At 52.6% G+C, this 27,901-nt stretch overlaps 1 protein-coding gene across 8 annotated transcripts in view; it reads left to right on the forward strand.

Moving 5' to 3' along the window:
- Nucleotides 1-23,103, forward strand: part of Dnajc5 (DnaJ heat shock protein family (Hsp40) member C5) — a 45,160-nt gene extending 22,057 nt beyond the window's left edge. For 2 of the 8 annotated variants that reach the window (XM_026413422.2, XM_026413423.2), the window contains 4 exons: nucleotides 17,388-17,505; nucleotides 18,181-18,394; nucleotides 18,807-18,978; nucleotides 19,355-23,103. In XM_026413422.2, coding sequence (XP_026269207.1) covers nucleotides 17,399-17,505; nucleotides 18,181-18,394; nucleotides 18,807-18,978; nucleotides 19,355-19,458 — 597 coding nt within the window. In that variant the 5' untranslated portion in view covers nucleotides 17,388-17,398 and the 3' untranslated portion in view covers nucleotides 19,459-23,103. Of the gene's footprint in view, nucleotides 1-3,082; nucleotides 3,172-8,749; nucleotides 8,815-14,364; nucleotides 14,513-15,399; nucleotides 15,606-17,387; nucleotides 17,506-18,180; nucleotides 18,395-18,806; nucleotides 18,979-19,056; nucleotides 19,131-19,354 lie in introns of those variants that run through there. The other 6 variants (XR_013343696.1, XM_077799438.1, XM_077799439.1 and 3 more) reach the window with 6 other exon arrangements.
- Nucleotides 23,104-27,901: the final 4,798 nt, after the last annotated feature.

Here is a 27,901-nt window from a genome sequence, read left to right on the forward strand (position 1 = left end):
TCCCCATCATGGGATAACCTACAGTGGACAGAAGCTGAAGAGCCCAGCAGGATAGCTGTAGACCCTCCTGAGGGCCACTCCCGTACCTATTCATGTCTCCACTGCTAGTTGGCACCACCTAGACTTTAGTCCTTAAAGCCTGGGAACCTGGGACTTGGATGGTGTTGTGACTCATTAGGTTTGCCTTAGGCTTGCCCTTAAGACCCTCCTTGTCTTCAAGATGGAATACTTGTGTTAGAGCACGCTTATTGGCTGGCTCCTTTCCCTGTGAAGATGGCCTGCATTCTTCCCTGAATGTACCTGCTTTCCTAAATAAATCTCTCTGAAAACTAAAATAAATTGTGATTGTTTTAATGTATATAGAAATACTAGAGAATTTGTGATTTTTTTGTGAAAATTTCACAGAGAGCCTCATGGTTTCAGATGTTTTTGAGTAATGGATGTTGAAGGTGGAACAAAGCTCTGACTTGGAAAAGTTCCCAGGAAGCCAGAGGCCCCCAGTTAGGGCCAGGGAAAGAGGAGCCACTCGCCTGTGAGTGCTTCTGGGACTGGGTTGCCACTTTGGCACATGGGAGCTGGCCTGTGTCTCCTGCCACAGGACATCTTGAGAATACTTTCCACCTTGGGGTTGGGAAGGGTTTCTTAAACATAAGCAGTAAAGGGAAAAATTGATCGATTAACTCAGAAAGATTTTATATGATCATTTACATAAAAATTAAGAACTTATAGTGCCTGTCCTCCCAGCTACTCAGGAAGCTTAAGGGGGATTGGGAATTCAAGGCCAGCCTGGGCAACATGGTGAGAGTCTGTCTCAAAAAACAAGAGTAGGGCTGGGGTTGTAGCTCAGTGGTAGAACACTTGCGTGGCATGGTTCAATTCTCGGCACTGCATATAAATAAATAAAATAAAGGTCCACTGATAATTAAAACAAATACATACTTTTTAAAAAGATTGCCTGGGTGTGGTGGCACATGCCTGTAATCCCAGCAGTTTGGGAGGTTACAGCAGAAAGATGGTGAGTTCAAAGCCAGCCTCAGCAAAAGCGAGGTACTGAGCAACTCAGTGAGACCCTGTCTCTAGATTAAATACAAAACAGGGCTGGGGATGTGGCTCAGTGGTCGAGGGCCCCTGAGTTCAATTTCCAGTACCAAAAACAAAACAAAACAAAAAAGAGCAGCTTCATATAGCTGTTGTTAACGATGTGCATATAGCTAACACTATACTACCATATCCTTAAGAGAGGAAGCTTTATGTTATATGTCTTTTGAACAGTATAATTTTTTAAAATTTAAAATTAAAGGCTGGGGGAAGGGGGATGGGGTGGTAGAGTGCTTACCTCACACACGTAAGAAACTGGGTTTGATCCCTAGCACCACATTAAAATAAAAGCATGCTGTCCATCCACAACTACAAATAAATAAATAGATAGATAGATATGAAATAAAATTAAGGGTTGGAGGTGTAGCTCAGTGATAGAGCACTTGCCTAGCCTGCCTGAGGTCCTGGCCTTGATCCCCAGCACTACGCAAAAACAGTGACACCAAACCTGTTAAAAGACATCACAGTAAGTAAAATGAATTTGGAGAAGAAGAATTCGTAAAACATTTGTGACCAGTATAATGGAGTCCTGGGTATCGACATGGTCGACAGCAGGCCTGGGCACTGTGCAGACACCACATGTAGGAGAACCTGAAGCACCGAGTAGCTCTCAGAGCTATGGGAGTGAGGTGGCACCTGCCACCCAGCAGTCCCACTACTGGCCACCTGCCCTGAGCAGTCCTCCCCAGACTGCATAAGTTTGATTCCAGTCTGCTACAAGTTGTGGTGCCAGTCACTAACGGCACATGTGAAGTGCACGCCCAGACATTGTCCTTTCCTCGTCTGAGTTAGTGTGTGGAGACCAGTGGGTCGCCACCACGGAGCACACAGCACCAGCACGCCACCTGCCTCTGGCAGCTCTCTCTGCTCTCTGTGGCCTGTTTCACCTGTTGAGAATGTCATGCAACAGCATGCCACCGTGGGGACACCCTTTCACACAGTGCTAAGCCTTTGAGGGCCATCCATGCCATGGGTGAGCAGTGCTCCCTTGTGTGGTGGCTCCCTCTTTGTCATCCAGTCACTGGCTGAGTGGTATCTAGTGGCTTCTGGGTTTGGTATTTATAAATGTTCACATACTTGTCACTTTAAGGAAAGTGCCCTGTCTTTCCAGAGTGGCTGTCCTGCACTCCCAGCAGCATGCACAGGGCTTCCCTCCATTCCCACCGGCACTCAGCATGTCACATTGCTGTTCTTTGAAACAGTTCTTTGAAAGCAGTTCTTTGTTTTGTGTTTCTGAGATGGGCTCTTGCTATGTTGCTGCTGTGATTTGGATATGAAGTGGCCCCCAAAGACTTGTGTGTCGAAGCCTTGGTCCCAGTGCTGCAGTGTCCAAGGTGCATGTTCTTTGCAAGTAATCCTCCCATGAGGACTCTGGCCTCCCCAGTGGACAGCTCTGCTGCAGGGCTGAGTGGACTAATGGGAGGCGGGACCTAGGTGCAGGCACTGGATCCTTGAGGATGTGCCCATGGGGACTAGGTCTTGTGCCAGTCCCTTCTGCCTTTCTTCAGGCTCAGAGTAATGGAGCCTGCCAACCCTGCTCTGAAACTGTGAGCCAAAATAAACCTTTCCTGTTTGTTAGCTCTTTGTTGCTGTGACCATACCTGAGGAGAATAGCAACGGAAGGGGGAAGGTCTATCTGGGCTCACGATTTCAGAGACCCAGGCCATAGCAGCTGACTCTTGCTCAGGGCCTGAGGTGAGGCGGAGCATCGGGGCCCAGGGAAGCAGTGAGGAGGAGTGAGGATTGGAGAAGTCCCCAGAGGCCCCTTCCTCCACCACATTGCCACCTAAGGGTCCCTTCAGCTTGTGGATCCATCAGGTGGGTTTATCAACGGAGAGGTCACAGCGCACATGAGCTAGTTACCTCACCTCTGAACATTCCTGTTCTGTGTAACACGTGAGCTTCTGGGGGACATTAAAGATCCAGACCATAACTCTTCCTTGAGTGGTTTTTCCTTAGGTTTTTCACTTCAGTAAGGAAAAGCTGACTAACAACACATACCAATGTCGCCGGGGCTGACCTCTGCCTCAGGAGGACAGGGCCGTGTGCCTGGCAAGGCCGTTCTGTTGCATGGTAGGTCTCCGGTTTTGCCTTCCTCTTGCAGACACGTGCACTCTGCTGTGCTGGTTGCTGTGTGTGCTTGCTCACTCCACTGCTGGTTCCCACGCTTCTCGAGAGCCTGGTGCCCTGCACCGGCACCACCCTGTGCCTGCTGTGCAGCAGCCTTGAGGGATCACCCACTGCTTCCCTGGGCCACGATGCTCTGCCTCACCTCAGGCCCTGAGCACTAGAGTCGGCTGCCTGGACTGAGTCTCTGAAACCAGGAGCCCTTCCTTAGCTGTTCTCCTCAGGTATGGTCATAGCAACAAAAAGCTAACAAAGAGGAAAGGTTTATTTTGGCAGGATGGATCCATAGTGGTGAGAGAATTAATTACAGCAGGACTTTGCAAGGTAGAAAAATCTTAGAAACACATTGAGCTTCCCAGGAAGCCCCAGAAGGCTACATATGATGTTGGTCAGTTTTAGGGATTTTTTTTTTTTGTGTGTGTGTGTGTGTGTGTGTGTGTGTGTGTGTATGTGTGTGTGGTGCTGAGGATTGAACCCAGGGGTGCTTAACCACTGAGCCACATCTCCAGCCCTCTTATTTTTTACTTTGAGATAGGGCTTCACTAAATTGCTTAGGGCCTCAATGAATTTGCTGAGGTGAACTTGCAATCCTCCTGCCTCAGCCTCCCGAATTGCTGGGTTATAGGCATGGCCACTGTGCCCAGCAGGCTGGGACTTTGTGTGTTGTGTTTTGTTTTGTTATTGTTGACTCCTTGTGTTGAGAAGGCATGTGGGAAATGCTTCATGAACTTTTGCTGAACGCATGGATGATGGGCTGTGACAGGTAGAGACCCAGACTTGTGCTCAAGGCCCGAGACAGCTCCACAGTAGGTGACAGCTGTGCTTTGTGTCCAGGACAGCTGTCTCAAGTGTCTGCACAAGGTCCTGAGGTCTCTGGAGGATCTTCAGACAGCAGGGAGGTAGAGGGTACGTCAGAGTCATTGTCCACCAGCAAGTCAACCTGCCTGTTAGGTCCAGGAACATAGTAGGTTCAGGCTGGTGGTCAGCAGGCCCTGCATCCAAAAACAGTCTTACGGGGCAGGCCAGAGAGCTGAACCTCATGCTACCAGCAGGATGAAAGACCTCAGGTAACGGGAGCAGCTCACCTGGCATGGTGAGGGGGCCCCGTAGAGGGGGACATGCTGTGTGAACTCCAGGAAACCCCATGTGTAGATAAGGGCCTTAGAGCCCCATCTAGCCATACCTCCCAAGGCTAGATTTATAAAATATACCTTTTTTTTTTAAGAACTAAAAGTTGGGAATTTACCCTCCTGGAATGCAGATGTAGCAAACCTGTCGTGGCAGTTCCTAAATCCTTACGAGTACAGTTCAGGTAGATCTTGACCTGAATCTCAGGAATCTCTAAAATTTAATTAAAACAAGCTATAAAAAAATAAAAAATAAAACAGCATTGTGCAATTCTAGCAGCAGGTGACATATTCCTGGGCTCATCACCCTGGGAAAAATGCAAGGAAGCAGGGGTTGGCCTGAGTTCACCCTAGTCATTAGGAAATGGAAGTAACAGAGAGGGCAAGAACATGGAAGAGACCCACACTGGGTGGGCAGAGTCATGACTGAGCAGCATCAGAGCTCTTACTGTAATTTATGACTTAAGGGCAGTTTTTGGTTTTGCTTTATTTTACTTTATTTTAATTTTTTGCAATGCCTGGGATTGAACCCGGGAACTTGTGTTCTGCCTGAGCCACACTCCACCCCAGAGGGTGGTACTCTTAACGTTTTTGTTTTCTGTGTTAGAGAAAAGTTCATTACTTGTAATCATTAAAGTGCATTTGCTTTACGGCCACACCTGTTATCCCAACCATTTGGGAGGCTGAGGCAAGAGGACCCTAAGTTCCAGGCCAGCCTGGACAACTTAGCCAGACCCTGTCTCAAAATGAAAAATAAAAAGGACTGGGGGTGTGGTTCAGTGGTAGAGCACCCCTGAATTTAATCCCCAGTACCAAATGATAATAAAGTATGCCTGCTTGTTTGGGAAGTTAGCAAGCCCTCCCTGTGAGCATGGAGAAGCTTGTCTGTAATGTGGAGAAATGCTGGGACAGGCAGTGTTTCCATTAAATGTGGTTTTTTTGTTTTTGTTTTTTGTTCCGGGTATTGAACTCCGGCACTCCACTACTGAGCTACATCCCCAGCCCTTTTTTATATTTTATTTATTTATTTATTTTAAAAAATATTTATTTTTTAGTTTTAGGTGGACACGGTATTTTTATTTTATTTTTGCATGGTGCTGAGAATTGAACCCAGTGCCTCACGTATGCTAGGTGAGCACGCTACCACTTGAGCCACATCCCCAGCCCCCCTTTTTTATATTTTAAAGATGGGGGTCTCGCTAAGTTGCTGAGGTTGGCTTTGAACTTGGGATCCCCCTGCTCAGCCTTCCAAACCGCTGGGGTTAAAGGCATGTGCCACTGTGCCCAGCCTACATTAAAGGTTTTGATAAATTCAAAAGAAGTTGTTTTTTTCTGAAAATGGATGTTAATGGTATTTTTGTGACCCCACAGGGAGGCTGAGCATGCCAGGGGTAGAGGGTGTGCATGGCACGTGTGAGGCCCTGAGTTCCAGCCCTAGCACCACAGGGGAGATGTAGCTTTGTGTCTCTGTTGTCACCAGTTTCTTGTTTTATTCCTATCACATATCCCTTTGCCAGCAGTCTCCCAGCTAGGAGAGAGATTGCATCCTTTCTTGCTGGGGTGTGTCTCTTCTTTAGTTACAGAACTGTGTGCCAGGTGAACAAGGGACTTTTATGAGTGCTCACTGCCTGGCCGGGGGTCGGCTTTTAAGTGGAGTGTTCAGAGCACTTCATGGCAACAGCGTGCATCAGAGCAGAGATGCTTGCCTCATGGCCCCCAGGAGGAGCAGGTCCCTGGTCCCCTTCCTTCAAGGGCATGTCCTTGTAGGGTGGGGAGGTGTCAGGTGTGCGCTGGGCTGGGGATGAACCTTCATCACAGTCCCTTGGAGGGGCACTTCAGACCCCTGGTAGAGCAACTAACCTGTGGGATGTGTGGGATGTGCAGAGAGTGAAATGGATGGTTTCTGTACTTGGACAGTACCTGTTATAGCTTACCAGCTGGAATGGTGTTCCTAGTAGCTACTTCTGTGCTAATTGCCCACAGGCCTAGGACTTCTGGGCTCACATGGTCTTCCTGCCCTAGCCTCCCAGGTCTCTGCAACTACAGACAATTATAACAGCTGACTTTTTAAATGCAGGTAAGATCAGTATACAGTGAGAAGCACAGATGTGCTCTAAACATTTTCTTTTTTACTATATTTTTTTTATTGGTGCATTATAGTATGGTGGGATTTGTTGTTACATATTCATATGTACATGTGTAAATTTTCTCTTTTTTCTATACTACTAAGGATAGAACCATCCAGGGTCTTGCACATGCGAGGCAAGTGCTCTACGACTGAGCTGCTCCATCTCATTTCTCTCTTCTGTTTTGAGATGGGGTCTGGCTAAGTTGCCCAGGCTGGTTTGATCTTGGGATCCTCCTTTTAGCCTCCCAAGTAGCTGGGGTCATAGGCCTGCGCCACCGTGCCCGGCTTGTTGGCTGTGAGCGCCAGTGAGTTTTGGTGTGCATGTGCACATGTGAAATCACAGTGCGGTAAGGTCTAGGATGATTCTGTGACTTCAGGTTTCCCTTGGCCACCCTGAGGAGTCATGCTTTCATGTACACAAGGTCCTTTTGTGTCTAGCCTGTTGTGCAGGATGGACTGTGTTTGAGATTGACCTGTGTTGTTGCTTGTGTCCAAGTGTCCTTAGTTAATACTATCCTATTAGGGACATCCCAGATACTATCAGTCCTTCTGCCTGCCCTTGGTTTGTTTGCTGTACTTAGAACTAATATTGGGAGTTGGGTTGTGGCTCAATGGTAGAGCACTTGCCTAGCATTTGTGAGGCACTGAGTTCGATTCCCAGCATCACATTATAATTAAATAAAAATAAAGGTCAAGTACATCTGTTATTAAAAAACAAAAAACTAATATTGAGCTGGGATCCCAGGTACTTGGGAGGCTGAGGCAAGAGGATCCCAAGTTTGAGGCCAGCCTGGGCAACATAGTGAGACCTGTCTGAAAATAAATGAATAAAAAGGCTGGGATGTAGTTCAATCCCCAAATCACTAGTATGAGGGTGATGGGGGGGACCAATATTCAATATTGTACTACTTCAAATAAATTTTAGCCACCCCCCACCCCCACCCCCACTGTACTGGGGATTGATTGAACAACTAAGCCACATCCCCAGCTCCTTTTAGTTTTTGAGACAGGTTGCCCAGGCTGGATGGAACTTGAAATCTTCCTCCCTCAGACTCCTGAGTCTCTGGGATGACGGGGTGTCCACTGCACCCTGTGAAGTGTGGAAGGTCTGATCCTCCCCTTCACTCACTCTCTTTGTTCCTAGATGCCCTGCACGTCACTTCTGCCTGCTGTAGGGCAGGGTGTAGCTCAGTAGTGGAGCATGTGCTCAGCATGGAAGACACTGGTTCCATTCTCAGCAACACTGAAGGAAAACCAGGGTAGTTTGTTGTTGCTCCTATTGCTTTTAATATTCCTATGTGATTTTTTTTTAAAAGGGAAAAATGGTCTTATACCTATGGTGGCACACACCTGTAATCCCAGCTGCTCAGGAGGCTGAGGCAGGAGGATTGCAAGTTTGAGGCCAGCCTCAGCAACTTAGTGAAATCCTGTCTAAAAACAAAACTTTTTTTTTTTTTTTTTTTTTTTCCAGAAGGGCTGGGGATATGGCTCTGTGGTAGAGTGCCCCTGGGTTCAATCCACGTGCCACAAAAAAGTGAAATAAATAAATCTGGTGCCAAGGATGGAGCCCAGGGCCTCGTTGCTAGGCAAGTGCTCTGCCACTGATCCACACTCCCAGGCTGTTTGTACGGCTTTCTAAAGCTTCACCTGCTGGTGCCAGCACCTGATTATCTCGAAGTGGCAGTCTTGGGTTTCCTGTGTCAAGTGTGGGCTTTTGTCTTGAACATGACACTGACTGTGGGCCCAGCGCTGCTTCCTCGCTGGCCACCTCTGTTCCTTCCACACTCTGCAGCCAGAGTGATCCTGGAGGACAAGCTGGCTCTGTTGCTGCCTGGTCCTATGAGCTGTCCTGGGTGCTCGTCCCTGTTGATTCCAGGCATCCTGCTCTGTGGGACCTGGTGCACCACCTCCGCATGTTCCCTGCGTATGGCAGGTGGGGCACTTGCGAGGGCCCTTGGTCGTGGAGGCCTCTTCCCTTTGCTTGGAGAAGATCACGTGTGAAAGAGGGTTTTGTTGAGTGTTTGGTGTGGACATGATAAGAGCAGTTCTGTGCTCTATGGCCACTCAAGTTTTCCAGTTGGAAAGCCCTTCAGATAAGGGTTTGGTGTCTGTGGGGGCTGTGGCTTCGTAGCACAGGACCCTTCCTCCTCCCCAATGTCCAGTGCTTTGGTGGGCAGGGCAGCGCGGTGAGCAGTGGAGAGGATGGGGTGTTGTGCTGGCCAGGCCTGTGCTGTGCCAGCTGTGCTCCCCTCACGTCTCCTACAGGTCTCGCTGGGCACCGACTGCATCTTGGGGCAGCAGATTCTCCTGCATGGTGCGTGGTCACAGGCAGTGGTGAGTCAGTGCTCCCCTGAAGTGAGGAGAGCGAGCTGGGGCGGGGAGTGGGGAGCAGGAAGCACTCTCTGCGCTTCCTGGCAGCATGCCACCAGTTCTCCTTGAAGTCCGTGCAGCTGTTGCTGCTGTCTATACCAACCACTTCTGTGCTGCTTCAGAGTTTTAAAAATGTTTACCATCTTGCCGGGTGCAGTGGCACATGCTTGTGATCCCCAAAGCCTGAGACAGGAGAATTGTGAGTTCAAAGCCAGCCTCGGCAATGGGGAGGTGCTGAGCAACTGGGGATGTGGCTAGGGATGTGGCTCAGTGGTCGAGTGCTCCTGAGTTTAATCCCCGTACCAAAAAAAAAAAAAAAAAATCACTAACTGACCCAAACTGAGCAAGGCTTAACTTCCTGCCAATCACTTGTAAGAGAACCCTCACTTGTGCTTCAGAGCGGGTCACAGAGGTGGCTGTAAAACACTGCTGGCACACAGCTGTGCTTTCTTTTACAGACTCAGCTGCAATGGAGGCTGCCAGATCATGGCCTGCCCTTTGCCCACACTCAGCCCTGCCCTGCAGTCGTGGCAACCCCGCAAGGCTGCCTGGCCAGTTGGTGCTGACTCGTGTTGCCTTGGACCTCTAGCTGTGTGCCACCTGTGGCCTCACAAAACATGGGAAAGCAACTTTCTCACTTCACTTGGTGAGGCAGGGAAACTGAGTGATTTGAATGGGTTTGGGGAGGAGACCTGGTTTTTGCTCGTTCTTGAGAAAATTGGGGTTCCTCCCCAGGCCCCTGTGATTACCTATTAGCCAGGACAGCCACTCAGATGGACAGCTTTCTCTCTGGATCTGAGGACACTGTAGGACTCTGGGAGACTGCATGGAGGGCGGAGATGGCATGTGGGGTGAACTTGGGTTGGAGGAGGCATTGGCTCTGTGTGGGTCTGGGGTTCTCAGAGTGAGCCAGTGTCTCGCAGCCCACCATGGTGCAGGGACATGATGGGTGTTGACCGTGACATCTTGGTTGTGATTTAGGCTACTGCAGCTGAACCCCTCAAAACCCACTGGAGACTTTTGTGGAGTGTGTGGAAATGACTCATGTAGATCAGCTTCTGGGAAGGGAATCAGGAGAGGTCTGGTTGCTCATTTTATCATAATAACAACTTTAGTTTTCGTATAAATGTGGTACAGAAATTTATTAAAAATTCAGATAAAAGCCAGGCATGGTGGCCACCCCTGTAATCCCAGTGGCTCGGAAGGCTGAGGCAGGAGGATCACAATTCAAAGCCAGCCTCAGCAATTTAGTGAAGCCCTAAGCAACTTAGTGAGATCCTGTCTTAAAATAAAAAATAAAAGGACTGGGGTGAGCTCAGTGGTTAAGTGTCCCTGGATTCAATCTCTGGTACCAAAGGGAGGGAATTTTTTTTCTAGATAATACAGATTAGTACAGAGAAGAACATAATTTAAAAATCCAGCAATGGTGTACCACAAAGAATAAGTTTTTTTTTTTTTTTTTTTTTTTAAAGAGAGAGAGAGAGAGAATTTTTTAATATTTATTTTTTAGTTCTCGGCGGACACAACATCTTTGTTGGTATGTGGTGCTGAGGATTGAACCCGGGCCGCACGCATGCCAGGCGAGCGCGCTACCGCTTGAGCCACATCCCCAGCCCAAGAATAAGTTTTTAATCTCTGGCCCTAGTTCTTCCCAGAAACCTGGCTACTGGATACTGCCTTCCAAAGAAGTCCACAGTCTTAAATAAAAGCGTGGCATTTTTCCTTGCAGTAACTAGATCGTTGCTGCCTCACCCCAAGCAAGCCTGTATCCCAAGGGACATTGTCTTTGCCCCAGGATCTGATTTGGTTCATGGACTGGTTTTTACTCATTTAATTATCACTGTTGGTGGGTCTAAGCAGGGCCAGGTGGTTCTGGTTTCAGGCCATGTGGCTTGCCCGTGCTGGGAGGAAGGAGCTTCGCCTGAGGCTCCCCGTATGTGTCTGGTGTCTCCCTCCCACCCTTCAGACCATCCGCTCACCTCTCACCCCTGTGATTCCAGTGTCCTTGGCTGGGTTTTTCTAGAAATCCTTGAGTTCATTGTAATACTGTTGGCTCAGAATCTCAGACACTGCAGGTTTACAGATTTGCATTACTCAAGAAAGAGAAAGCTGCCTTGGGGTGCATAATTAAAGTTTTTGTTCTCTGGGTTTGAAGACGTGTGTTTTCTCAAATCTTGAAGTTTGGATATGGTTACTGGCAGTTCATTGAAACTAAGAAAACTAATTCTAAGGTTTTGAAGTCTTTAATTTGTGCTAATGAAGAAGGTAGAATGACAACCAGATGCAGTGGTGTATGCCTGTCATCCCAGCCACTCAGGAGGCTGAGCAGGATGATCACAAGTTCAAGGCCAGCCTGGGCAGTGTGAGTGAGACTCTGTCTCGGTGAAAAACAGGAAGGGCTGGGGGTGCAGCTCAGTGCAGAGTGCCCTGGGTCCTGCCCCAGGACTGCAAAATGCAGCACAAGAGCCATAGCCACCAGTGCACCAGGAGCAGTGAGAAGTCAGGCAGGCCCTAATCCTCTCCCCAGATGCTTCCCCACTGCCCTGCCAGCAAGCGGGGAGGTGCTGTTGGGAAAATGGCACCTTTCGAGATGTCCGTAATTCTTGGTAATGCTCTCTCACGTCCTCCGTTTATAGTGATCTTCATCCCAATTCCAGAGGGCTGTTTCTTTCTCCAAATGCCACCCCTTTGACCCAGAAAGTGGACCAAGGAGTTACGGCAGCTTTGCAGGCCTGCCACTTGAGGAGGAACTTTGCCCAGGCCATTGCAGCTGAGGAGACATGCAGTTCAGAAAGGAGTGGGACATCTGTGGCTATAACAGGACTTCGCCTGGGCTCGAGGGGATGCCACCCAGCAGTATGGATGGCGTCTGGCAGGAGACGCTCAGGAGGTTCCTCCAAGACCTTAGATGATCTGCCAAGGATGAGGAAGTTGCAGAAATCAGCAGGGCTGGGGCTGGGATGCAGCTCAGTGGCAGAGCACTTGTCTATTGTGCAAGGCCAATAATCCCCAAGACTACAACCAAAACCAAAACCTCAGCAAAGCTGTCCTCGAAGTGGCGCCAGCTTAACCTGGAGTTGTGCGGACTGTACTGAGGAGCTTCTAGAGCCAGCTCCTGAGCAAGCAGCCAGCAAGGGGACACAGCTGAGGAGGAGGCAAGAGACAGGGAACTGCAAGGAGCAAGAAGAACCCCAAGAAAGGTTCCAGAGAACGGCTCAGTAGCAGCTCCTGCAGACCTTTGTGAGCCGAGAACTGAGAACACGAACCCCACACTAAGAGGTTCTCATTAGCAGAGAGGAATGCCCGCACACACCACCTGCCTGCAGTCTGATGAGCAGCAGACGCACTGGCAGGGCCAGGCAGGTCCCCAGGAGGCATCTGGAGGAGGCTCTGCCCTCACAGATGGGGCTGTGCCTGCACCACTGCCCTGAAGACCTCCAGCGGGACACATGTGGAGGTGGGCAGGGGATGCCTGGTCTTGACCCTTAATGGCTTGGCCATGCGTGCATTCATGCTTTCAAACTGTTTTTGGTGCTGGGGATTAAACCCCGGAGTGCTTAACCACCAAGACACATCCCCAGCCCCTTTTATTTCTTATTTTGAGGCAGGGGCTCACTCAGTTGCTGTGGCTGGCTTTGAATTTGCCATCCTCACGCCTCCTCCTTCCTGGTCCCTGGGATTATAGGTGTACACCACCACCCGGTTCACTTCACGTCTTAGGTTTGGGTTTTGGGGTGTGTGTGTGTGTATTTAAGTTGTAGTTGGACCCAGTACCTTTATTTATTTGTTTGTTTGTTTATTTATTTATTATGTGGTGCTGAGGATCAAACCCAGCATTGCTAGGCGAGCATTCTACTGCTGAGCCCCAGCCCACATCTTAATTTTTAATAAAAGCTAGCTGTGGTGGTGCACACCTGAGATCCCAGTGACTGGGGACACTGAGATAGGAGGATTCCCAAAATACAAAACAAAACAAAAAAACTTCAGAAAGTAAAATATTGTAAAAAATTAAACACAGAAAAATGTGTTTATTACTACTACTACTACTACTACTACTACTACTACTACTACTATTATTTGGCAGGGTACCAGGGATTGAACTCAGGGGCATTCAAACACTGAGCCACATCCCCAGCCCTATTTTGTATTTTATTTAGAGACAGGGTCTCGCTGAGGCTGGCTTTAAACTCTCAATCCTCTTGCCTTAGCCTCCTGAGCTTCTGGGATTACAGGCGTGCGCTGCCGAAAAAAAAAAAAAAAAAGAATGTGTTTATAGACTAGCTCCAGAAAAATGTGCTTTTGGAATCAAACAAAAAAAATAACTGGGCGCAGTGGCCCATGCATATCTGTAATCCTGGCTACTCAGGAGACTGAGGCAGGAGGATCAAAGTTGTGATCCTGGGGTGCTCTACCCTGAGCCAAATCCCTGATTCTTTTTATTTTTTATTTTGAGACAAGGTCTCCCTAAGTTGCTGAGGCTGGACTTAAACTTGCATCCTCCTTTCTCAGCCTTCCAAGTCACTGGGATTACAGTCCTGCACTGCTGTGCCTAGCAAGTAAAAAGATTTTTAAATTACAACAGTGTGGGTAGTAGGTTCACTCCCAGCAACTCTAGAGACTGGGTGCAGCAGGAGCATCTGGAGTTCATGGCCAGCCTGGGCAAGACAGCAAGGTTCCATCTAAATACCTTAAGGTGTGCAAAGAAAGGAAGAGAAGGGTACTAAGGCTGATTTATTATTGAAGAAAAACCCTCTGTGAGCTAGGTACAGTGGCCACACCTGTAATCCTAGAGGCTCGGGAGGTTGAGGCAGGAGGATCTCGTTCAAAGCCAGCCTCAGCAAAAACAAGGCCCTAAGCAACTCAGTGAGACCCTGTCTCTAAATAAAATACAATATAGGGCTAGGGGTGTGGCTCAGTGGTTGAGTGCCCCTGAGTTCAATCCCTGGTTTCCCCCCCCACCCCGCCATCCCCCCCAAAAAAGCCTCTGAGGATTGAATGTGGTCTGAGCGCAGTGTCTGGTCTTTGTGGTGGTGCTGTCCTGAGGCGCCCACACCTCACCCGAGCTGCTTCCAGTCCTGCACGCTGTCTTCCAGTGCCCCAGACAGGACCAGCTCTTCTGCCTATGACGCATGCCTCACCTGTGTTTTGCATGCTGCCGGGCATTGCCTTGCATTGCCCACTGTCGAGTACAGAGCCTGGGTGACAGGAGCTGTCTGCGTGGCCCCAGCAAGTGGTGGGCTCTGCTGTGCGGGTCTGTGCAGGTGACTCCTCGGGTCCGCGGTGCTCAGGACCAGCCCTGCTGTTACACAAGGCTTTCAGCAGCTTGTAGCGTTATTTTCATTTCCAAATGACCGATGATCTTTTCAAGTACCATGAACCATCTGTGTATCTTTTTAGAAGGATTCAAATCTTGTTCCCATGTTTAAAAAAATAAATAAAAACGGGGGTTTTGCTGGGGACGTAGTTCAGTGGCAGAAGTTATTTAGCCTGTGTGGCTCTGGGTTTGCTTTCCAGCACCGCGAAATAAAACAGACAAAAGCCCTGCGAACCCAGACTTGCTGTGGTGGCAGCCGAGTTGAGCAGAGTCCTTCATGTCCCGCCGAGTCGCACCTTGGACTGCTGCCTCTGTGCTCTTCCTGCCAGTGTTGCAGTGGGGATCCAGGTCTGCTGCCTTTCCACGTGCTTTTTAGATCAGTTAATCAATTTCTACACAATGTCTGCTGGGATTAGAGCTGGGTTATGTCCACTCTGTAGACCTGCTTGAGGAGAAGGACGCGTTAACAATAGCAAGGCCTCCTATTTAGAGATACCGGCGATTGTACCCAGGGGTCGCTACTGTTAAGCTACACTCTCAGCCTTTTTTTTTTTTTTTTTTTTTTTTTTAATTTTTATTTTGAGACAGAGTCTCACTAAGTTGCCCAGACTAACCTGAATTTGGATCCTTCTCCTCAGCCTCCTGAATTGCTGGAATTGCAGTGTGCGCCATTGTGTCTGACTAGCTTGTACGTCTTCTGTTAATCGTAAATAATTCGTGACTTTGGGTGCTGCTGTAAATGACATATCTAATAAACTTCTAATTGGTTGCTGCTGTCAAAGCTCAACTGTGTGGGGTGAAAGTTAGACTCTTCTCCCGTGTCTCTGCCTGGCTCCCTTGTCAGTCCCAGCTGCTCTGCACATAGCCACAGTTTGTGTCTTACCTCCTGGGCTTTATGCTTTTTATTTCTTACTGCAGCATTTAGGAATTCTAGAACAGTGCTGGACAGAAGTGGGAAGAGCAGTATCCTGGCTGTGTCTGCTCCTCCTCAGCTCTGACCAGCTGGTGCTAAAGCAGGAGTCCCACCACCTGCTGCTCACAAGGATTGATCTCCAGAGTGGCTCACAGAATTCAAGGAAACATCTGCTTCTGCTTCATCTGCCTTACTACGAAGGATACATTAAAGGATACAGGCTGTGCAAACGGCCTGGTGGGGCATGCATGGGGCGGTCAGGGGTCCTGGCACAGGTGTGTCCCTGCTAGTGAGCTGAAGAATGTGCATCCTGTCACCTTCAGAGCTCCTGGTGCCCTGGGGGTTTGTGGCCTGAACTCATGGCTGTCTTGTTTCTGTGGAGTGCTTGTGGCATAGGCCTGTCTGATTGATGGGTTACGTTACGCCACAGCCGCTGGTCATTGGCTGACCTCAGTTCCTCTCCACCCAGCTACCTGTCCTGCGGTTCTCTGGGGCTTTGCAAAACTCAGCTTGTCAATGTGAGTCCAGGTGAGCTTGAAGGACTTGTATGTAACCTGCCGGAGCACTTAGGAACCAAGGGCAGAGTTAGTCTCATGCCCTATTGGATGTGGCTCAGTGGTGGAACACTAGCCTAACATGAAAGCCCTGGGTTCAACCCCCAGCACGTAATTACTGTGATTTCTTCTTTGAATTCCATGTTATTTTGTAGTGTGTTGTTTAACAGCAACTATTTCAGGTTTTCTTTGCTCTCTTACTCTTGGGTTTCTAGTTTAATTATTAAGAGTCACGCTGTGTGTGACTGATTGAGGCTTGTTTCAAGGCCCAGTGTGGAGTATCTCTAGGTGCATGAGTAGTGTGCATGCAAGAAGCATGCTGGGTGCTCCACAGACCTCAGGTTGTGACAGATAATGGAACTGTCTAGTGTCACTCCTGATTTGACAAATCTGTCACCTGGGCATGGTGCACACACCTGTAATCAATCCCAGGAACTGGGGCAGCTGAGGCAGGAGAATAGCAACTTCAAAGCCAGCCTCAGTAGGTTAGTGAGACCCTGTCTGAAAATTTAAAAAGGGGGGCAGGCTGGGGATATAGCTCAGTTGGTAGAGTGCTTGTCTTGGCATGCACAAGGCCCTGGGTTCAATCCCTAGTACCACAAAAAAAGTTTTTTTAAAGTAGGGCCTAGGGTATAGTGTAGCTCAGTAGTAGCGTTCAATCCCCAGTACTACAAAAACAAATGGATAAAAAATAAAAATAACTGTCAGTTTCTGAGAGGGGTGTTAAAATCCTAATGGTCTCGAATTTTATGCACTCTGACCACCCTGCTGTGTTAGGCTTTTTTGTGGGGGCGGTACTGGGGATTGAAACCAGGGACACTCGACCACTGAGCCACATCCCTAACCCTTTTTTGTATTTTATGTAGAGACAGGGTCTCACTGAGTTGCTTAGTGCTTCACTTTTGCTAAAGCTGGCTTTGAACTTGTGATACTCCCGCCTCAGCCTCCCAAGCCGCTGTGTTAGGCTTTTAGTCCACTGACACTGAATCTCATTTTTGGTATGTTTAGGTTGACATTGCTTTTCTGTTTGTTTCCTAGGTGCATCTGTGTTATATGAATGTTTTTAAGAATTTTATGTTTCTTGAGGCTGGGGTTATAGTTTAGTTGGTAGAAGCTTGTCTTGCAAGCACAAGGCCCTGGGTTTAATCCCCATCACCAAAAATATATGTATATATATAAATAAATAAATAAAAGAAAAGAAAAAGAAGAAGAATTTTATGTTTCTTAGCTGGGCATAGTAGTGCACACCTGTAATCCCAGCTGCTTGGGAGGCTGAGGCAGGAAGATCTTGAGTTCAAAGTCAGCCTCAGCAAAAGCAAGGCCCTAAGCAACTCAGTGAGACCCTGTCTCTAAATAAAATACAAAATAGGGCTGGGGGTGTGGCTCAGTGGTTGAGTGCCCTACCCTCCATGCCACATCCCTCAAAAAAGAATTTTATGTTTCTTTAAACTTTCTACCTCGGGGCCCTCACCATGGCTGGCCTGGAACTCCGGTCTCAGCCTCCCGAGGAGTGGGGTAAGCAGCGTGCACCACCACGCTGGCCCTTCTGTGGGTTTTTACGTAGCTGGGGGACGATAGTGACAGCGTGACTCTTCTCCCCTTGCTGAGGCAGCAGTGTCGTGGCACCACAGGAGGCGTGGGATGCTCCTTCACATCCACAGGGCTGGGAGCCTGGCTGTAAACAGAGTGTCCAGGTGGCTTTGCTTTGGTCTTCTGAAGTTCCTCAGTGCACCCTTGCTGTTCCTTCCTCTCATAGAGTGACCTAACATGGCAGACCAGAGGCAGCGCTCACTCTCTACCTCCGGAGAGTCACTCTACCATGTTCTTGGGCTGGACAAGAATGCCACCTCAGATGACATTAAAAAGTCCTATCGGTAAGAGGCTGCACCGGGCCCTGCACCTCCCCTGGACAGGCCCCTTCACGTACTGTCACCATGCTCTTCTAGGAGCTGGCACAGCCTTTCCCCTGGAGGACTCAGTAGTGGCCTCTCTGCAGGTGTATCGTGCTCCTCACAGCTCAGTGCTGCATACTGGTGTTCTCTTAGCCGAAAAAGCAGCACTTTGTGGATGCTACAGCTGCACACAGTTCTGGAGCGGGTGGGGCTGTGCAGCGAGGCTGGCACCCCTGTTTTCTGCCTTGGCCTTCTGGCTATTCCAGGCACTTGGCTTGGCTGCTGCGGCAGGCGGCAACCTAGACCAGAGAGGCCTCATCACTGACCTCTGCCTGGGTGGCTGCATCTATGCTCCCAGCACTCTGCTTCCTGTCAGATTGGCATGTGCAGTGGCCCAGCAAGGACACCAGGGGGCAGGAGGGTACCGTTGGTGATTCTGAAAGTGGGGAGAGGAGTGGGGCTGGTCCTGCTGCCCTGGCTACCTCTAGACCCCTCCCTGTGCGGAGCCAGGTCGGGGGGGCTTCCCCCTGGCATGCCAGACCTCTGGGAAGTCGGGAAGGCAGGTGGTGATGGGTGGGCCTTCCTTCTCCTGGGCCCTCCAGTGGCTCAATGCACACTGCCAGTCCAGGAGAGAGCCAGCAAATGGTTCTGTTGCAGGAAGCTTGCCCTGAAGTACCACCCTGATAAGAACCCTGACAACCCGGAGGCCGCAGATAAGTTCAAGGAGATCAACAATGCACATGCCATCCTGACGGACGCCACGAAAAGGAACATCTACGACAAGTACGGCTCGCTGGGGCTCTACGTGGCGGAGCAGTTCGGGGAGGAGAACGTCAACACCTACTTCGTGCTCTCCAGCTGGTGGGCCAAGGTGAGGGCCAGGGCGGGGCCAGCACTGGCTGCATGCACGGGCCCAAGTTCCTGAGAGGACCAGGTAGGAAGTGAGCCTTCCCTTCACAGGCGTCAGGGAAGGCATCTTGAAACCTAGTTTGAAGGACCCCCGACTTAGATTGTGTTCTTATTAACTTTCTTGCTTTCCTGACTTGCCCCCTCACACAAGGCCAAGGGATATGGCCCTTGGCTGTGGGAAGCCCTCCCTGGCTTTCCCAGCCCTCCCGTAATCACCCCCTCTAGGCAGCTGTCTGCTCTTCCCTCCTGCCTCCCCTTCCCAGCAGGTTCTTCCTTCATCCTTAGCTGGAGGCCTGCCTCTGCAGCCCGTGCTCGGGAGCCCTCGCAGAGGCCGGGGCCCACAGAGGCCATGGGTGCCTGCCTTTCCTCCGCAGGCCCTCTTCGTTTTCTGCGGCCTCCTCACCTGCTGCTACTGCTGCTGCTGTCTGTGCTGCTGCTTCAACTGCTGCTGTGGCAAGTGCAAGCCCAAGGCCCCCGAGGGGGAGGAGACGGCCTTCTACGTGTCCCCAGAGGACCTGGAGGCACAGCTGCAGTCTGATGAGAGGGGTGAGTGCCTGCCCCCGGGTGCGTGTTCGTGGGGCGCCGTCACGTGGCCCTGAACGTGTCAACTGTCTTGTCAAACAGGAGGGCACTGACACTGTGCCGCGAGTGTTTGTGGTGGCAGCTGGGACTGTTGAGGTGTGAACGTGGACGCTGAGGTAAAGCAGGGGCAGAGAGCTGTCCCCGCCCGTGCACTGTGGTAGCCATAGAACCAAGGGGCAGGAGGTGGGCGGCAGGCAGGCGGGAGGATGAAGGGTGGTGGTCAGCCAGCAGCCTCTCCTGAGTGTCGTCCAGGTGGCCGAGTGTTGTGACGCCAGGACCCTGTACTGGGCACATGCTGCCTACTACCCTTGTGCAATGAGCATGTCTGCTTGCTTTTCAGAGGCCACAGACACGCCAATCGTCATACAGCCCGCGTCCGCCACAGAGACCACCCAGCTCACGGCCGACTCCCACCCTAGCTACCACACTGACGGGTTCAACTAAGTTCAGGAGGAGCTGTGATTCGAGGAGGGATCAGCACCCGGCCACCGCAACCTTAGATCCATGAACTAGTCACCAGATGGGGAGGCGCCGCGTCGGGGCCTCCCCTCCTCCACGCCCGCTGCCCGTCGACCCTCGATACCCGAAGTGCGTAGCATGCAGTATTTAAAGCAGTGTAGCTACGGTCTTCTGCTCTCCTTTTCTAGTAGCATGTATGGTCGTGTTCAGTGTCTGTGTTGTGGACCTGCTGTGGCTCGGCCGCGCTCGCTGGACAGTGGAGCTGCCTCGGGGTGTTTAGCCAGGTCGGTCCAGTGAGGGTGGACTGGGCAGGAAGGGCCTCTGTGCTCCTGTGCTCATGGGGCTGGGGTCAGATTCTGCCCGGCAAAGCCACATCTCCACCTTGGCCAAGGGGTCCCAGGGCAGGGCCTGGCTCATCTGGCCCATCAGGGACAAGCTGGGCCAGGTCCTCTGGAACCACAGGGCCATGGTTGTCCCTGGGTGTTACATTGGCATGGCGTGCAAGGGCCTCTGCACCCTGTCGTCCTCTCGTGGCAGGTCTCTCCAGGTGGTAGGTGTGATGTGGACAGTGTGTGCACACGTGTGCACTCTGCACGGTTGTCTGCCCCGGGCCTCTTTGCTTCAGGGTCTGAGGTTCCTGTCCATCGAGGGGTGCCCCTCCCGGTGCGTGGAAGTCCTCCGTCTTTGTTCCTGAACCTTCCCAGGCTGAGCTGGACTGATGGGGCCGTAGTCTCTCTCCCCTTCCCTGGGTTGTTCTCCACACTCCTTAAGCCCACCTGGTTTTTTGTTTGTTTGTTTTGTTTTGTTTTTAAGCCCTTTTTGGACTTTTAAGAATCACAAGTGGTTGCAGTCAGAGGGTGTGAATCCAAGTGGGTGGATGAAGGACGCCAGTGAGCCCCCAGCCTCTGGACCCTGCTCCTCGTGCTGGCCAGAGCTCCATCCACCCACTTGCCTTCACTTGCGCCTGTCGCCCGTGCTCCAGTCGGCACGAGAACATAGGGTTTCTGGAGCAAGATGGCTGGAGCCAAGATGCCCCTCTCCTCAGGAGGGCTGGGTCCCAGCGAGACTGTGGGGCACCCTGCTTGCCAGCCAGCCTGGGAGGCCAGTGCTGGACGAGACTGTGAACCGGAGATCTGTGGGTGGCGCCTTGGTGGGTGAGCTGGGGAAATGTGAGCACCACATGTCAAGGCTTTGGGGCCACCTGGTGCCCCCTACAATTTCCTGAACGTGCCGGACCAGAGTCCAGTGGGCCGAGTTCCTGCAGGACTTTCCCGAAGCCTGCTGCCAAGCATCTTCTGAATTTCTAGTAGAGATGAAGAATGAGAAAACTCCTACGCTGACCACGTGGCCCTGACAAACCACCTTCACCCCCATCCCCACTCCCTCCCACCGTGGGCTCCTGTTTGCCAGGGACTGCCAAGGGCAGGGCTTTGGGATTTTGGTGTTGGTTGAGGGTACCCAGCAAGGTCCAGTGAGGCTGCTGTGATGCCAGGGCCCCCAGCTGATCCTATTGCAGGTGGACGTGGGCAAGGAACTGCCCAGGAACCAGTCCCTGGGGCGTGTTTGTCCGTGTTGCTCATTGAACGATCATGAAGGTACTGAGCAAGAGGGCCCCACACTAGGGTGCTCTGTGAGGGCCGTCCCCCTGTGGGGGGTGGGAACCACCAGTGGGCCCACCGACTACTCAGCAGGCAGCCCCAGGGCTAGTCCCAGCACAGCAGCAAGAGCTCAGCCCCCAAAGCTTTCTTGCGATAATTCGAGAGTGAGTTGCTTTCTCAGAACCCAGGGCCATAGTCTGGTGACCTGCCGAGCATCTTCTGAATTTCTAGTAGAGATGAAGAATGAGAAAACTCCTGTGCTGTGGGACAGCCCTCCTGGCATGCAGCCCTGTGGTTTTTGTCTTGTGTCCCTGTGAGCTGTGGCCACTTCTTAGGAGAAAGGATCTCCCTGGGTGGCAGCTGGGGTGGGAATAGCCACTTAGCCCAGTGTCCTGTGGGGGGTCTCTAAAACTGAGTGAATCATGTAGGATTTGTGACACCACAAACAGGACACAGACTCTGGAGTGAGGGCCGTGGCTCTGCCGCCATGGCCAAGCATATCCCTCACCTGCTCGAGGCAGACAGTGCCTCATCGTGCACTGCGATGGTCTGTGGCTGCCCTGGTTCCGTTTCCTTTTTAATAAGCACAGCTGGTGAGTCTTGGGGGTCAGCCTGACCCCCATGTCCCCAGCTCCTGGGCTACACTTCTGGGCTGTGGACAGTGTGTGATGTATTGCCTGGGGAGTGCTATGGTCAGTGTGCTTGGAAACCCATCCAGAGCAGTGGTGCCCCGCAGGGTCCTGGCCACCTATGGTAGCTCTGGGGTGTGTAGATCCCTGTTCCTGCCCAGGGCTGTGGTCTTTCCTTGTCTTCCTTTGGCTTCATTCTATTTTCAGCTGCTTTAGATATTGTTGCCCCGTGTCAATGAGCCTTCCTAGTTCTCTGGTGTTCAGTTAATGCAGCCAGTGTCCAGTGGGAACCCGTCAGGAAGAGAAGCCAGAGTTCCCGCGGTCTCTGTGCTACTTGCTGGACTGGGCTGCAGCTCCAGTCTGGAAAGGTCCTGAATCATGAAGCAGTCAAGACTCGTCTCAGCGGTCCTAACCCATCGGTCCTAACCCAGGTTTTAGCAGCACAGGGGAGCTGATGGCCCCGCGGGCTGTCCCTCAAGGGTCCAGGTTATGTGGGCAGAGGCAAGGTGGGTCCTGCCCATCCTTGACTTCAGTGCATCTGTGTGGTGACTAGCTGGTGAGAAGCATGGCAGGCGCTGGTGCCACCCCTTTCCCAGTGCTGAGCTGGTGCCCTGTAGCCCAGGACTGGCCTGTTTGTTATTTGGGTTCTGAATGCCCTGCTGTGGACAGGTGCAGCTTGTGTTGCCAGGTGCTGTGGTGCAGGCTGTGTGTCTGTGTACATGTGTGTATGTATGGACCACGCAGCAGGCCCCGCGTGCTGCTGTCCAGGGGTGAAGCAACAAGTACAATAAAGTTGGCTCCAAAGTGGCCTCTGTTTTCTTGGTGAGTTGGGTAGGGACAGGGTCTCGGCACGGTCCTCCTGGCGGATACACCCAAGGGAACAGCCTGCTATGTGCAGGATGCGTGTGCCTGAACACAAGGTCAAGACCGCATCAGCGGGGTTGGGCACAAGGGTGACTGTCCTAAGCACACGTCATGTTCACCTGGCCCACAGGTGTGGGAAGTGTGGGAGGTGGCTGGAAACTCTCCCCTCCCTGGGCGCCTGAGTCCGTCAGTGACAAGGTTGCATCTAAAGAGCAGCCTGGGCACCTGCCTGCAGGAGGACTGGGCCAAGGGCCCCCCAGGTGGTGCCTGTGGCGGACTGGTTGGCCTGGGAAGCTGGGTGAGGGAGGGGGAATACACACGGACACGCACACCACAGGTGCTGCTTCTGAGAATCAGATGCGAGTGTGGAGAGCAGCAGTCCACGAGCTGGTCCCACCCAGCTGCCAGGATGGCCTGCTGACCTGGCTCCACGCACATCTCCAGGGCTGGAGAGCGAGTGGTCTCCTTGGTGATCTCTGTCTTGTGTGTGTCTGAATGTTGACCTAAAGTAAAGATAACTTGTAAAATAAATGTTTTCACTGCAGAAAGTGTGTTTTTTGTTTAATGATCCCTGCAGAGTCTCGTTTTTTGTTTTTGTGTTTTGGGAGGCAGGTTTGTTTTATTTGTGACAAACACTTCCCACCTGCCTGGTCCAAGTGCACACCCGCCTTCCCAGGGTCCTTTTCACTTGATTTTCAAATACCAAGACGAATCACAGGAGGGACCTCTGAGCTCCCGAGGGCCACCAGCCCAGGAACTTGGACCTCAGTCTTGGAGGCCTCCTGTGGCATGTTGAGCTCCAGTGGTTTGTATCAGAGTAGGTGACCCCTTGCCAGGGAAGTCCTGTGGTCTTCGTGGCCACACCAGGCCTGCAGCCAACATTAGTCCTGTTCGTACCATCCACCTGTCTGACCATCAAGCCCCTACCTGCGTTTCCTGTTGTCTTCCACAGACGGAGATTCCTGCTGCCTGGTAGTGACCATTTTGGCTGGCCTCAGTTCTAGGATGAGCAGGTGCAGGGGTCTGGAGCAGCATATGTGGGTGCCCTCATGAACCAGCTCCTGACTTGGCATGGCCCTGCCTGATTCCAATCCTAAGCATAAGGAATTGGGGGAGAACAGAGGGCAACTGGGTAGCTCAGCTCTACAGTAGGGCCAGCCCTCCTATTCCCTGGAGCAATGACCACAAAAGCTGAGCTGGTCACTCCATCTCTGCCCACCTCTGTCCTGGCCATTTGGATTTCCCAGGGCTGAGCTGTAGCGACTCTGTTCCTGCTCCGCAGTGTCTGAGCTGGTGGTGCCCCGGCCTTGCACCCCAGTATCTTTGGCCGTAGTCCCCATCCTCCCTGTGGTCTCTCACCCAGCCCTCAAATGCCAAGGTCCCTGGGGTGCTGTGAGATACACTTCATCCCGCTGCCCTGATGGCAGGCAAGTAGCAGGAAGAGTGGCTAGCCTGAGCTCTTATGCCTCTGTCCCCCACCCCCGGAATGAGTCCAGTTTGGGGATCCTGTTGGAAGTGCCAAGTCTGCCCAAGAGCATATGTCCCTAGAGGGTGGTTCTGTATACAGGGGCCTGGAGCAGAGCACCTGCTGGGACCAATCTTAGGCTCAGGCCCAAGGACGCTAGTGCTTAGGCTAGAGACGTGGCCCTGGCCCAGGTGGCCCACAGGTCTGCCTTTCAGAACTGCAGGTAGAATTGCCCTGTGGCTCACATCCCTTCTGCAGGGTACAGCCTTGGCCAAACTCCCCTCCTGCTGTCTCCGGGGGGGCGCCCATCCACAGGGCAAGGCTTGGAACTGAAAAACAGTTTATTTGAAGCCAACTAAAACCTTTTGGAGGGAAAAAGGTGCAAGAATAGTAACAGTAACGAAACACCCTGAACCCTCCACTCACACCTAGAATTAAGTAATTTGATTAGGATCTTCCATAAGGAGGGGGAAAAATGGAGCTGGGCGAGGCCTTGGGTACACCCGCAGCACAGCGACAGCAGCAAAAGCGACAGCTCGGAAGGCCTCCGAAGACATCGCCGTGCCCTTCGCGTGCCCGTGCCCGCCTAGGCTGCCCCGACCTGTGAGGAGCTGGCGCCGAGTCCGGCCGCGGGCGGGGGGCGTGGCGGGCGGGGCTCCACCTCCGCAGCCCGTGCGCGAATGAGCCGCGCGCCCCGGACCCAGTTGCGCGGGGATGGAGCGGACAGAATCCCGGGCAGGACCTGGGAGGACGCGGACGGCCCTGCTGGCCAGAGGGGCGCGCGGGGAGATTCGCCAGAACCGTCCCGCGGTCACCCCAGGTGCAATCGGGCCCGGCGGCGCGCTCGGGCGGTGGCCCCAGGTTACAGCTGTGGGCTGCGGAGGCGCGCTCGGGCGGTGGCTCGGGGCACCACCAACTTCCAAGCCGGCGGGCGCAGGTTCCTACAAACGCGAGTCCGAGTCCCGCGCTCAGTAGGCGGGGTCCCCTGCTGCGGGAATACTGAAGGTCCGAGTCGGTGCCAGCCTCGCCCTCGAGCCCCGACGGGCCTTGGCCCCCAGATGGAAGCCGGTTGGTGACCAGAGGTGAAGAGGCCCCAAGGTACCCGAGCCGGGAGCTTGGTCCGCCAGTCGCCCCCGCGGACGTCACCGCTGTAGTCACCATGGCTTCGCCAACCCGCCCCTCCCTGGACCCCGCTCTATATCAGCACCCACATGCGAGCTGCCCGTTCCTCTCCTAACTCTGGCACAGCTAACCCAAAGCCATCTGCTCCATAGGTCTCCGTCCGGCCGCCGCCTCTCCACACCAGCTTCCCTCGCTCCAAAACCTCCAGCCTGACCTTAGGAAGCTTCGGAATACCATGGCCCCCAGGGCCCCCTCCGCTGCTTCCTGCCGCGGCCCCCCAACCCTCAGGTGCTCCACCCAAGATGCCCTCTTCCAGGCTTCTTTGCCAGTCCTTCCCGTGTAGGGCACCATCCTCCCCCAGCGCAGCCAAGCCCAGCCCTCCGTCTCTGCTCACGCCTGCATGACTCTTCCTGTCAATGTGACAGCCACGTGTGCCTTCTTTTGGGACTGGGCCTCAGGTGCCCCAGGCTTCCCATCCCACCCAGCCAGCGTACCTAAAAGGCCCTTGCTTGGCATCTGGATGACCATTTTAAATTTCGTTTTCCGCCTAAGGGCGTTTCTGAGAAAGCCTCACCGCTCCCTCATACCAACCCAACCATTTTCACGCCTGCCCCCCCCACCGCATTAAGACCCCACTGGCTCTGATTCCTGAGCCTCCCCATGAAAGTCCCAGAGCTCAAGCCTGTTTTGCCTCTCTCCTATAGAGAGATGGTCTTTATTTGTCAGCTGTGACAAAGTCTCCTGTATCTCCGCCTGGTCTCCATCTTTCGTTTCTCGCTTACCTGTCTCTCGTACCCATCATCACCCTGTGATAGTCAGCCGCTGCTGGGAAGGGGCAGCACCTCACGGGCTGACGAACCTGAGATTGACCCTGGACACTCACCATTCTCAGGTTGGACAGTCCTGGAGGCATTGCCCAGGGCAGCAGGCAGAACCAGGACAAGCGAGCTTCTCCTCTGAGACCCTCACCCTGAGTACTCCACAGGAACCTCTGGTCTGCATACAGGGTCCTCCTGCACCCCACTGGGTTCTGAAGCTGCTTTAGGCCTAGCAGACTATTGCTGTTTTTTTTTTTTTTTTTTTTTTTTTTTAATGTTTTTGGTACTGCGGATTAAACCCAAAGGTGTTTTACCACTGAGCTACACCCCCAGCCCATTTTACTTTTTATTTTGAGATAGGGTCATTCTAAGTTGCTCAAGCTGGACCTGAACTTGCCATCCTCCTGCCTCAGCCTCCAGAGTCGCTGGGTTACACCTGTGTGCTGCCGTGCCTCACCATGCCTGGCAGGACTCTTGCTCTTGATTTCCCCTTCCTCCAGGGTGCATGCCACTCACCCCTCACAGTCTGCACTGGGCCTGAAGGGTAGGATCAGGCCCATGTGGCTCCCAGCCCCAAATCAGACCCCTGGGGGCTGCCTGCAGAGTTCAGCCGGAGTCCCTGTGCCCACAGCAGCTCTGTGGTGCTTGTCCCCCTGAAGGAATTGGAACTCGAAGCTGGATCTTGGCCCTCTTTAGAGGGCCCTTAAGGCTCCCAGGGGTCAGAAGAGGTGCTTCTCCCTCACTGGCATCCCGAAGACCTTGGGCTATTTGGAGGGTGGTCCACTTCCAATACCCCCTGGGGCCCTGGTTGGAATAGGTTCAAGATCTCCCCAATCTGTGGCCTAGCCTCAGGAGACACCAGCTCCCCCCCAAAGGAGAGACCAGAGCCTGGGTCTTCCAGCAGCACCAGTCTTCTTGTGGGTGGGAAGAGCCAGGCAGGGCCTTGGGGTTCAGGCTCCTGCCTCCAGGATATTTTCCTAGGCCCCCCACTGAAGGGGGACACAACTGCCTTTGCTCTGAGGATGGCCTTACTAGACTGTGGGCAGCTGGGCCTGTTCTTTCAGCCTGAAGTTTCATCTCCCACACTGCAAGTTGTCCATCTGTGGTGCGTGCTGCCATCTAAGTACCTCTAGTGTCGGCACCTGCAGGCACAGCTATGGCTGCCATCTGAGAACCAGGTGGCCTGACTGGACCTGGGGGGAGGTACCCTCAGGAGAGACCTGGCCCCTGCCCGGCTCCTCATCTGGGAAGATCTCGCTAGGAGGAATGGCGCCTCCAGCCTCTGGGCTCCTGGGGCACGTGGGGTGCGGCAGGCTCCCAGGCCAGAGTCTCAGAATGAAGGAGCCCGTGGATGGGGCCCTGGACACATGGGACAAAGCACTCACCAGGGTGTCGAGAAGGCCCTCTCGCTGACCTCTGGGCCTTGATTTGGTCCTCTGTCCCCAGTGCCTGGCTACCCCTTGGACCAGCCACCAGCCTTCATCTGCCCGCTACTGTGGGCCTGGCCTCCGCCCAGCAACTTCCTGTCCCCGCCCCAAGACAAGCTTTTCCATGACATGGCCTTTGGGGGTGGGGGGGCAACAGACCAGAGAGACAGGAAAGAGGCAGGAGCCAGATCTTCGGGGACCGAGGAGCTTGGGGGTGCGTGTCTCACGGTCCCAGCCCACCCGCCGCTCAGATCACAGCCACACCTGCACTGGGTGTCCATGTGCATGGCTCTGTCCCCTGGCCCAGGCAGGACAGGCACAGAGAGGATGTCTGGAAGTGACCAGTGAGCTGACCCTCACTCTCTAGTCTAGGAGCAGCAAAGACAGGGTGGACATGCATCCGGTCCCGAACAGCATGGCTGGCCCACTGGGCCTCGGCCATCTGCTTGCAGCTGGGGCTTCTTCCAGTGTAGTCCTTCCCACAGACGCCCACGCACTGACTTCC

Source organism: Urocitellus parryii, chromosome 6, assembly GCF_045843805.1.
Source record: "Urocitellus parryii isolate mUroPar1 chromosome 6, mUroPar1.hap1, whole genome shotgun sequence".
Classification (NCBI taxonomy): domain Eukaryota; kingdom Metazoa; phylum Chordata; class Mammalia; order Rodentia; family Sciuridae; genus Urocitellus; species Urocitellus parryii.